Source organism: Salvelinus fontinalis, chromosome 37 (genome assembly GCF_029448725.1).
Source record: "Salvelinus fontinalis isolate EN_2023a chromosome 37, ASM2944872v1, whole genome shotgun sequence".
Classification (NCBI taxonomy): domain Eukaryota; kingdom Metazoa; phylum Chordata; class Actinopteri; order Salmoniformes; family Salmonidae; genus Salvelinus; species Salvelinus fontinalis.
Genome location: NC_074701.1, coordinates 31857520 through 31869547, shown reverse-complemented (window position 1 = coordinate 31869547; position 12028 = coordinate 31857520). Strand labels below are relative to the sequence as shown.

The following is a 12028-nucleotide window of genomic DNA, read 5'->3' as shown; positions in this document are numbered from 1 at the left end:
TGGGCTAATTGTGCGCCGCCCTATGGGACTCCAATCACGGCCGGATGTGATTCTATAGTACCTGGTTCGAATCCAGGGTGTGACACCTCTTGCACTGAGATGCAGTGGCTTGTGACGTCTAGATCTTGTCATAAGGTGCATAATGTCATGGGACAGTACCGCAGAGGAATTGCAAATACAAATTTGATCTTACACACGTTTTATTATTTAATTATGCTTGGCAAATGAAATGTCCCAAGAAATGTATAGCCTTATTTTCATACTGAATTAACCCATACTGAATTAATCCACTGGGCACAGACATCAATTCAACGTCTAATCCACGTTGGTTCAACCAGTGTGTGCCCAGTGGGGATTGCTTTTGTCTATTTTTAATCTTGGTGAAAGTCAGTTTGTCACTTTTTCTTTATCTTAAAAAAATAAAGCTGTACCACGTTGTTAAAATGTAATCCATGATATGTTGTTGTTGTAAAAGTCAATCATCATTGCACAAAAGCCCTGATTAGGAACACTGTAGAAAAGGAGACCGTTACATAAGTAAGAAGAAGGGAACAAAGTATGACACCTTGCTAAGAAATTTGTTCTGTTCATAAAATGTTCAGTTACATTGTTTCTGGATAAATTATTGCTCATGTTCTGGTTCTTCTCTCATCTGACAGGAATGCAGTAGTACAACCAACTGTTCTGCCATCAGAAAGCTTTTCAGAATGATCACAAATACAAAGATGGCTGTTCATTAATCAACCGCCACACCTAAAGGCATGCCTCCTTCACACTACCTGTTGTATCGCAGGTTTACAATCATCACTGGCTTCTCTTCTCGCCACCCAGAAACAAATCAGCTACTTGATCATCTTTTTAATGTTAAGGCTGTCAGAGATTACTGGGCTTAGATTCTGTCGCAACATTACCCTTCAATACTTTACTATGCAGACAATTACGTTTTTATACAACAAGTAATTATGTTAACTGGTATACTTCAATAGCACAGTAATGCCACCAAGATGTCATGTTTTACACATATAGACAACATATTGAAAAAAGAGCTAACAAATGTCATTGAACATTCTCCATGGCCCATCAAATGGCAAATGTCACTTTGATTAATTCAGGACCTAGGAACAGAAATAGTGACTTTAGTGCTTACAGTGACTACAACTCAAATTCTGAGGTATTGTGGTATTGGTTCATCAGTGGCTATGAAGATTGTAGGATCAAGTTTTCCCCTTTGAAAGCATCCAGAAATACTCCCCAAAACAAAATACATTGATTTGGTGTGACAGGAAGAACTCCTCTTTCTGTTTTTCTTTAGGGGCTGCATAAGAACAATGTCAGCCCTAATAAAAAAAATAGAATAAATAAATAATCCTCAAAAATGAGAGTTGGTCCGGGAGCAAAGTCAAAGGTCAGATATATTATCCTCATGATGCCCCTACGTCAGTGTTTCCCAAACGGTGGGTCGTGGCCAATTCAGCGGAGTTGTTTTTGATCGCAGCCAGACTGGGTCCTGGTTACAAACAATTGTTCCCTTTACTTGGTTGGTCCAATTCCACAAGCTTTAGATCTGTCACAACAAAGAAAAGTTTGCAAACTACTGGGTCGTGTCATTAAGGCACACCGTAACAAAATGTTTTCAAATGACAATGAAGTCCAGCTAATCTCTCTCTGTTTCGGACCGGTTTCTTCCATTTCATGCCTAATGAACTAGACACCAGTGTCTCTTACAGTAGCCAGCCCAGCATCTTCTCTCCTCAGGCTAGAAGGATAGGCTTCTCCTCATCTCTTTTCACAAGCAGCGTGGACAACATGGAAGAGGAGAAAAAACAGAACTCCACAGCAAAGCTGAGCTCAAACAGCTCCAGGTTGACACTCATTATCCACTCAAACACAGCAGCTGAGTGCTTGTACAGGTATTCCTCCTGTACAAACAAGATAGTGTCTAGAGGGGTCAGAGGTCAAGGAGGGGGGAAACAGTAGTTGTTGGGTGACAGGTTATGGCATACCCTCATCGAGTTTATGCTTATTAGGAACCTACCCATATATTCCAAGGAACAAGGAACTACAATCTTTACAAGGCAAAATACGTCGAAGTAATTAAAACATTACACATCACTAAACAGATAAACACACAGATAGGCATCCTCACTGTCAAGGTTCTTGTCAGTATCTTGTTGTTATCCCCTACTACTTAGAACTGTGCCTTTCATGGCCTGTGAGTGTTTACAAAGTTGAAGACGTATGGAAGTGGACACTCCTATTCTTGCATTGTGTTGTCCATATTATGTTCCTGAGTGTATGCACACCCAGCAATTTGACAGGTTCAGGGGTTATAAGCAGTTATGTAGTGAAGGGTAAACACACAAACCTTTTTGTACCCACTTTTTCCGGACAAATTGATCCAAAGTATAGGGAGAGTTACTTTACTTTAGTGGTTAACCACCTTTTTGTTTTTACCACAACATTGCTGGTTATAAGTCTGGGTTCAAGGCTTTGGTTATAGTATAAGTGCAGGTGAAAGGATACAGCCAATGGTGACAATAATCTGGACCACAGTAGAGGTGACCCGTGCAGGGTAGAGGAACCACTCCATCTGGGTCAGAACACACTTCCTTGTGAGCACCGTGAGGAGCAGACTATAGAAACAGATACACAGGAAGCTCACCGCAGCCCCCAGGTAATGGGCCAGCTTCAGGTACTCGGGCTGGAGGAGAGAGGACAGACAGGTTACACTTAATATCTGGTAATTAGTTACCCTGGCTGGAGGAGAGGCTTAAGACAAGTTAACGTTTAGCTAGTCTAGTTAACTTGTTCCAGTCGAGCTGCAAAACACAAAGCCAAAGCACTTGTCACACAATACTCAAATTCTACAATGGTGGATATGTTTGGGTGACAGAACATTCTAGGAACTTCTGCTGAAGGGGAAGAGTACAGTTCACTGGAATTATGTGCCTGAGTCGGACATGTTTGAATGACGGCAAACTTTCTGGGAACGTCTGTTAGAGGAAAAGAGTACAGTTCACTGTAAATCTGAGCCAGAGAACATACCTTCCAGCTAGCTGTAATCTAAGTCTGAGCCAGAGAAAATACCTTCCAGCTAGCACATAACGTTCTGAGAACCATATGTTTCTTAGAGCTTGGTGAGAGTGTGTTTGTCCTATGATTATTTTGCATACAACCTTACCACAACTTTCTGAGAATGGTGCAGGATGGTTGCTTGGCTTTGGAACACATTTAAGGAACTTGACAAAAAAAAACATTATTGGTTTGGTATTTTATTACTCTAACAGAATGTTTCCTAAAAGTTCACACATAGTTCCATTTAATTTCAATTTTGGTAATATTCTAGGAACGTTACCCAACTGGTTTGACATTGGGAATGTTCTCAAATAGTTCAAACAACGTTAAGAAACAAGGTTATTCTGTTGGAATTTCAATACAATAGGTTTGAATCTCACTGATGCCGTGTCACAATACAAAAATAGATGTGTTTGCATGATTAATTCCAGAGGAAATTAATTTCCATGTGTCCTATCTGTGCTTGGAGTTCAACAAAGTTAACCCCCAAATAAGCTAGCAGTGTAATTAAAAGTCTTATTAAAACATTTATTGAATGTTTTAAGGAAGTTATTAAAAAAAACTCAAAATCTATCATTTCAGTTCTCAAAGCGTTGACAAAACCTCCTAGGAAAACTTTCAAAGAACCAGAGTAAAACGTTCTCAGAACCTCCCTGCAACCTAAAAATAAATGTTCCCAGGACAGGCGACATTTTTACTTCTGTTCTCAGAGCATTTAAAAAACGTTCCATTTTATAGGTCAGGAAACGTATAGCTTTGTTCACACAACCAATGTGAAACCAAAAACATACGTTCCCACAACTTCCAAGGAACCAAATGTGCGAGCTGGGCTGTTACCAGTACCTTTGCTAAAGAAGAGACAAAAGACTCTCTGCATGATCTTCTGAAGAAAACATCTGACAAACTTTGATTTTGAGGTGAATTATCTGTCTACGTCTATGAAATAATGTCAAAAAAGGTACACATTGACAGGTCTATTTTTCTATTGTACTGTTCCACTGATGTTCGGCCATCCGTAGGTATGTCTGCACACGTTAACAAACCTACCAATCGTGTCATGGATGTTTGTTTGCTGCCACTCCTTTCTTTGTTCACATTTCAAGATTTAATTGAACCGCAACTCAAAAGATATTTTTAACACGCTTTGTCAGTGTCAGTAGAGTGTCAGTTCAAAGTACACTTTAAACTTGATAGACCTTTGTGTCTTTCTCGAACCTAGATATTAAGGATACTCCTGGATTTAAGGTATTTTTTAATACATGTGAAGTTCGGCCTAACCTTGCGTGCCAGACTACTACGTTTGTCCTTACACTTCACCCACTCTCTCCCTGTCGACAATGACGACAAACATCCTGAGGAGCCTCTGTGTCAGAGACTTTACTTTACTTGCTCGATGTCGCTGTCTACGAGCAGAATTAATTTTTGCAGTATTGTGTACTATACACCCTTGTTTTCTCTTTAAACACATATACTTATAGTGTATTGCATGACACCCTGAGTAAGGATGAAACTACACTATATGTGCAGAACGTACTTACGTTGCAGTTCCCAGCCACAAAGGCCCCGACAGCCGCCACTCCACCAAACACCAGGGCGATTCTACTGAGCATGGAGTGGACACTGTTCCTCTCCAAGATGTGAGCATGGTGGAAGATACAGAACACGATAACTAAAAAAGTGTTATTATAATGCATCTATAACATAGGGTAATTGATCAAATGTTCATAAGATGATTATTACATGTATATACATTAGGTGCAATATCACATCTGATCTAAAACAATGTGACTATATGATTGTTATTGTTGTGTCATTTAATTATAATCAACTCGTTAAAACTTTGGTTTTGGTAGAGGTTTCCTCAGCAGGACAAACACGTTCGCTAAGAAATCTGACATAACAAACCGTTTTAAGGGTGACCTTGAGGTAAAATAACATCTAAGTACATTATGAGCACATACTCTAATACTATCATCTTTGTATCAGTATAGACATCTGCAGAGTGCATTGAGATCCAGTTTGACCCGTGGATGTATACTGTAGGGTGAGCAAACTGTACAACTACAAACTTACACAGAAATGAACCAGCATTAAAGGTGGCTGTGAACAATGAGCTTTCTGGTAAGCTTGTTCCACTCGAGCTGCAGAACACAAGGCCAAAGCATGTGTAAGAAACCATTATTTCACATCATACTAAAATTACCCAGTGACAATAATATTAAGATGACAGAGAACATTCTAGGAATGTCTGTTAAAAGCTGACTACGTGTTCTGATGTGAATTGAACAGAGTTGAATTGAACAAATTATAATTCAATTTAAAATTCCATGTGAACTCAGTAAGTTCACAAACTTCAAAATGGAGGTCCAATTTTAATTTCATTTTCTGAACTGAATGAGGTGAAATAGTGTTAGTTGACCCTAACCTTGATATAGTGGTCTATGGTTACCTTATGGTTGGGACTTGACAACATGCTATTGATGTATTGTCTCTGCAGTGGTTCCCAGGGGCCCTGAAAACAGAAAATAATCATGTTTACAGACCTTATCTTTATCTATGGTGGTCTTCATCCCTGGTCCTGGAGGGTACAGGGTGTGGCGTGCAGGCTTTTGTTACAGCCCAATAGCAGCAACACACCTGATTCAACTAATTAAGTTGAGGATTAGTGGATTAGTTTTAATCAGGTGTGTTGGTGCTAGGCTAAAACAAATAGACTGTATACCCTGTGGATCTCCAGGACTAGGGTTGAACAACGCTGCTTTAGAAATACGGATGTAGGATCTTAATTTGAGACAGTTTGCTACAGCAGGAAAATAATCCTGCAGCAACAGTAAATGTGAAATATTATGTGGATTATAATTAATGGACACATTATGTATGGATTGCTATATTTTTCGTAAGGGAAAATCAAGTCGGAAATGTAAAAGTGGAAATGACAAACTTCCGAAGCCTATTTATACCTCAAATACACTACAAGTTAATCATTTCCTGCACTGCAGGAAAGTTCTCCTGCAACAAGGTGATCAAATTAAGATCATACATCTGTATGCTTGTGTTACATTAAAACTATGTATTTCATTGACATGGAATTGGCTGAAAGAACCAATCACAATGGTCTGTAGGAAATCTCACAAACAGAGCACAACGCACCAGTTGTTGAGGGAACACACATGGTCATAGCTGTATGCCAGGCCATACCTGAAACAACAAAACAAACACACTCATTTGATATGATTAAAGTGCCTAATTCTCTTAACATGTATGGTTTTTCAATGTATAATATACAATACGCTCCCATTAATGAACACTGAATACCTTGAGGTTCAATAAGTAACCAGGAACTGATGTGGGTGACTAAGCAAAAGTACACAGATGGACGTGGTTAGAATATTATTAGCAGCCCTGTTACAAAGCCACTCATATCCATATGTGTATGCCTTTACAGGCAGTCAACCAGAGTCAATAAGAAAGTACCAGACTGTTTGTCCTCAGAGGGCACAGTACAAAGGTTGAATCAAATGTCTCTACATGAACGCATAGAACCTTTTCCTTTATGCTTCACATCTAGTAACAATAGACAGAACTGTGCAATGACTATTAAGCAATAAGGCCCGAGGTGGTATGGTATATGACCAATATACCACGGCTAAGGGCTGCTCTTAAGCACAACGCAACACGGAGTGCCTAGAACAGCCCTTGGCTGTGCTATATTGGCCATATACCACAAACCCCCGAGGTGCCTTATTGCTATAATAAACTGGTTACCAACGTAATTAGAGCAGTAAAAATAAATGCTTTGTCATACACGTGGTATATGGTATGATATACCATGGGTGTCAGCCAATCAGCAGTCAAACATCGAATGAACCACCCAGTTTATAATGAAGGTTAAATCATGTCTCACAATGTAGGAAGTGAAACAATTGGTTTATGTTTTGCACGTTGTGAGGTGGGCTCTAAGGTGGTGGCTCTGACTCTACAGGTATCCTCAATGTTCTTTCTGGAAAGTTCTGTTTGTCACATGCAGGTGGTCTAAGGGTATTTTCACAACACTTTCAACAAATCTTAATGAGGTTATGACATTTATATTGGAATCACTAGAACAATCACTTCCTGGTTTTAATAATCACGTATCTGTCACACCCTAATCTGTTTCACCTGTCCTTGTGATTGTCTCCACCCCCTCCAGGTGTCGCTTATTTTCCCCAGTGTATTTATCCCTGTGTTTCCTGTTGCTCTGCGCCAGTTCGTCTTGTATGTTTGTCAAGTCAACCAGTGTGTTTTTCCCCCCATTCTCCTTTTACTAGTCTTCCTGGTTTTGACCCCTGCCTGACTCTGGACTACTTTCCCGCCTGACTGATCTTTGGTACCTTTTGAACTCTGAACTGGTTTTGACCTTTTGCCTGTCCACAACCATTCTCTTGCCTTACAATATTTAATAATCCAATAGGGTAAGACTCCAACCATCTGCCTCCTGTGTCTGCAGCTGGGTCTCACCTTGTGTCATGATAGTATCTGTGTGCTAAGGTGGCAGTATCACCATGAAGGTGATTATATATATATTTTTAAACACATACAGTTTAACCACACTAACTAGGTTTTCATCCAACCTTCAAGTTTTAATGTCACATGCACAAGTGCAGTGAAATGCCTTTCTTGCAAAATCAAAACCCAACAATGCAATCAATGACAATACCATTCTACTAAAAAACACGAGAAATAAGCAGAAATATGAAGAACACTGAGTAAGCACACTAGCATATGATACAGGGTCAGTTCCAATACCATATTTACAATGCGCAGCGATACTGGAGGTAGATATGTATAGGGGTAAGGTGACTAGGCAACATGATATAAAATAGAGTAGCAGCAGCGTCTATGTGAGTGTGTGTAGAGTCAGTATAAATGCATGTGAGTTAAGTATAAATATATAAGAAGTACATGTCGGAATAAAACATGACAGGCCTGATGGAAACAGAACACAAATATTGTTATAATAACCATCATATCGAAGTAAATCACAGACTCATCAGGAAAGCGCGCAGATTAAAGAAATTATGACCTAACTTCACAGGGTGGTGAAAGTGCAAAGTAATGAGCTTGATGATCCTTTCCAATAAATAGCTAGGGGTATTATTCTGGTGACATGATCGAGGCTTGGCTGCTATTTGACAAATAAAAATAATCTTGCTCTTCAATCCATAATAATCTCATAATGTAGGCCATACGTTTGCTGTTGGTTAGAGAACAGGTGCCAATACCGGAGTAGGCACACTCGCTATATGACGCAACAATTTTTGTGAGAATACCATCATTAGAGTTGAAAATGTGATGGAAACACATTTAACAATTTTTTATTTTATTCGGTAGGCCTTACATGGGAATTTAATCGCAAAAGTTGTTTTTATGTGCACCACGTCATCACACACAGATATTTATCTGCAACAAGTCAATTTGATGGAAACGTACAGTTGAAGTAGGAAGTTTACATACACTTAGGTTGGACATATTAAAACCCGTTTCTCAACCACTCCACAATTTTCTTGTTAAAAAACTATAGTTTTAGCAAGTCGGTTAGGACATCTACTTTGTGCATGACACAAGTCATTTTTCCAACAATTGTTTACAGACAGATTGTTTCACTGTATCACAATTCCAGTGGGTCAGAAGTTTACATACACTAAGTTGACTGTGCCTTTAAACAGCTTGGAAAATTCCAGAAAATTATGTCATGGCTTTAGAAGCTTCTGATAGACTAATTGACATAATTTGAGTCAATTGGAGGTGTACCTGTGGATGTATTTCAAGGCCTACCTTCAAACTCAGTGCCTCTTTGCTTGACATCATGGGAAAATCTAAAGATATCAGCCAAGACCTCAGGGGAAAAAACGGTATCTTTGGGAGCAATTTCCAAATGCCTGAAGGTACCGCGTTCATCTGTACAAACAATAGTATGCAAGTGTAAACACCATGGGACCACGCAGCCATCATACCGCTCAGGAAGGAGACGCGTTCTGTCTCCTAGAAATGAATGTACTTTTGTGCGAAAAGTGCAAATCAATCCCAGAACAACAGCAAAAGACCTTGTGAAGATGCTGGAGGAAACGGGTACAAAAGTATCTATATCCACAGTAAAACAAATCCTATATCGACATAACCTGAAAGGCCGCTCAGCAAGGAAGAAGCCACTGCTCCAAAACAGCCATAAAAAAGCCAGCCAAAAGCAACTGCACATGGGGACAAAGATCGTACTTTTTGGAGAAATGTCCTCGTCTGATGAAACACAAATAGTACTGTTTGGTCATAATGACCATCGTTATGTTTGGAGGAAAAAGGGGGAGGCTTGCAAGCCGAAGAACACCATCCCAACCGTGAAGCACGGGGGTGGCAGCATCATGTTGTGGGGGTACTTTGCTGCAGGAGGGACTGGTGCACTTCACAAAATAGATGCCATCATGAGGGAGGAAAATGATGTGGATATATTGAAGCAACATCTCAAGACATCAGTCAGGAAGTTAAAGTTTGGTCGCAAACGGGTCTTCCAAATGGACAATGACCCCAAGCATACTTCCAAAGTTGTGGAAAAATATCTTAAGGACAACAAAGTATTAAGGTATTGGTATTGGACTGGCCATCAAAGCCCTGACCTCAAACCTATAAAAAAAATGTGGGAAGAACTGAAAAAGTGTGTGCGAGCAAGGAGGCCTACAAACCTGACTCAGTTACACCAGCTCTGTCAGGAGGAATGGGACAAAATTCACCCAACTTATTGTGGGAAGCTTGTGGAAGGCTACCCAAAACGTTTGACCCAAGTTAAACAATTTAAAGGCAATTCTACCAAATACTAATTGAGGGTATGTAAACTTCTGACCCACTGGGAATGTGATGAAAGAAATAAAAGCTGAAATCAATAATTCTTTACTGTAATTCTGACATTTCACATTCTTAAAATAAAGTGGTGATCCTAACTGACCTAAGACAGGGAATTTTTACTAGGATTAAATGTCAGGAATTGTGAAAAACTGAGTTTAAATGTATTTGGCTAAGGTGTATGTAAAATTCCGACTTCAACTGTATCTAGTGGGAAAATGCGCAATTGTTTTTATGCACATTTTTGAATATTCGCATGAAAATCTGTCGCCAATTGGATGTCAACCTAGCTATAGTAATCATGAGACCATGTGAATGATGAGATTAATGGAAAAACAATATACTGGCATATACATTGCACTTTATACTTTTTTTTTTTTTACACAGTATTTACGTGACAGAAATCTAAGTGAAGTAGCTCAAGTACATGTTATCTAAGGTCTTATAAAAGATTAGAAAGAAAATCTAGATATATTCTTGTTTAACTTACGTCACCCAGGTTCCAATGAGAGACACTAAGGAGAGGGAGATGGGGAGCAGACTCCAGAGAACCATGTCTTGGTAGTTCGGTGAGAGAGACCAGCAGCAGTAGAAGAACAGTGGGGACGCTCCGGGTCCAGACACTGTCGGTCTCAGTCTGGCACTGTGAAGGTCTCTACCTCTGGATTCCTCCTTCAGCAGAGTCAGTCATCCAAACAAATGGCACCACCTTGTCCTGTCAGAGGGCAGGTGAGGAAACACAGGGAGGGCCCGCTTGACGCCATCTCACTGTTTGTTTTAAGTTACATAGCACACCCTGCACAGGCTGCATAGCTGTCAAACTCATGTTCCCCCAGTGGCAGTTCAGAGCTCTCCTGTATATTGCTTAGATTCCTTTACTAAACTGGAAACTTAAACTTGAACTTTCAGAACCCATTGTCCTTTGTGGTTATGAGGTCTGGGGTCTGCTTACCAACCAAGAAGTCACAAAATGGGACAAACACCAAATTGAGACTCTGCATGCAGACTATTGCAAAAATATGCGTGTACAATGTAAAACACCAAATAATGCATGCAGAGCAGAATTAGGCCGATAACCGCTAATGATCAAAATCCAGAAAAGAGCTGTTAAATTCTACAACCACCTAAAAGGAAGCGATTCCCAAACCTTCCATAACAAAGAGATGAACCTGGAGAAGTGGGACCTGGGGCTCTGTTCACGAACACAAACAGATCCCACAGTGCCCCAATCAAATCATGAGAAATATATATATATATAAAATATTACTTGACACATTGGAAAGAATTAACAAAAAAACAGAGCAAACTAGAATGCTACTTGGCCCTAAACAGAGAGTACATGGTGGCAAAATACCTGACCACTGTGACTGACACAAAATTAAGGAAAGCTTTGACAATGTACAGACTTAGTGAACATAGCGTTGCTACTGAGAGAGGCTGCCGTAGGCAGACCTGGCTCTCAAGAGAAGACAGGATATGTGCACACTGCCCACAAAAGGAGGTGGAAACTGAGCTGCACTTCCTATGTATGACCATACTAGAGACACATTTCCCTCAGATCACACAGACCCACAAAGAATTCGAAAACAAATTCATTTTTGACAAGCTCCCATATCTACTGGGTGAAATACCACAGTGTGCAATCACAGCAGCAAGATTTGTGACATGTTGCCACAAGAAAAGGGCAACCAGTGAAGAACAAACACCATTGTCAATACAGGCCATATTTATGTTTATTTATTTTCCCTTTTGTACTTTAACTATCTGCACATCATTACAACACTGTTTCTAGACATAATGACATGTGAAATGCCTCTATTCCTTTTGAACTTTTGTGAGTGTAATGTTTAACTTTTGTTTATTATCTATTTCATTTGCTTTGGCAATGTAAACATATCTTTCCCATGCCAATGTCCTGCAGCTTTGCAGGACATGGATGTGTAAGTCATGTCTTGAATGCATATGTCTTGTCATCCCTGTGTGTGTCTAACATATTGGTGCAAATTCCCACAACTGTAATGGCAAATTTGAATGATCCAAAATACAGCACCAAATACTATTTACCCAATTTAGAAATTCTTAT

At 39.7% G+C, this 12028-nt stretch overlaps 1 protein-coding gene across 1 annotated transcript; it reads right to left on the bottom strand.

The window, feature by feature from the left end:
• Nucleotides 1–212: 212 nt before the first annotated feature.
• On the bottom strand, nucleotides 213–10653 carry LOC129835986 (transmembrane protein 150A-like). The gene is made up of 7 exons (XM_055901699.1): nucleotides 10436–10653; nucleotides 6226–6273; nucleotides 5525–5587; nucleotides 5149–5216; nucleotides 4614–4744; nucleotides 2524–2701; nucleotides 213–1939 (listed from the first exon to the last, which is right to left on the bottom strand). Exons 1-7 carry the CDS (start codon nucleotides 10498–10500, stop codon nucleotides 1752–1754), a joined length of 741 nt encoding a protein of 246 aa, XP_055757674.1. The 5' UTR covers nucleotides 10501–10653; the 3' UTR covers nucleotides 213–1751.
• Nucleotides 10654–12028: the final 1375 nt, after the last annotated feature.

Coding starts and splice junctions, on each gene's coding strand:
- LOC129835986 (XM_055901699.1), bottom strand. CDS start 10,500: ATGGTTCTCTGGAGTCTGCTCCCCATCTCCCTCTCCTTAGTGTCTCTC. Junction 4,745..5,148: donor TAATGCTGGTTCATTTCTGT/GTAAGTTTGTAG, acceptor ACACTTTTTTAG/TTATCGTGTTCTGTATCTTC. Junction 2,702..4,613: donor TTGTGGCTGGGAACTGCAAC/GTAAGTACGTTC, acceptor TCTCTCCTCCAG/CCCGAGTACCTGAAGCTGGC.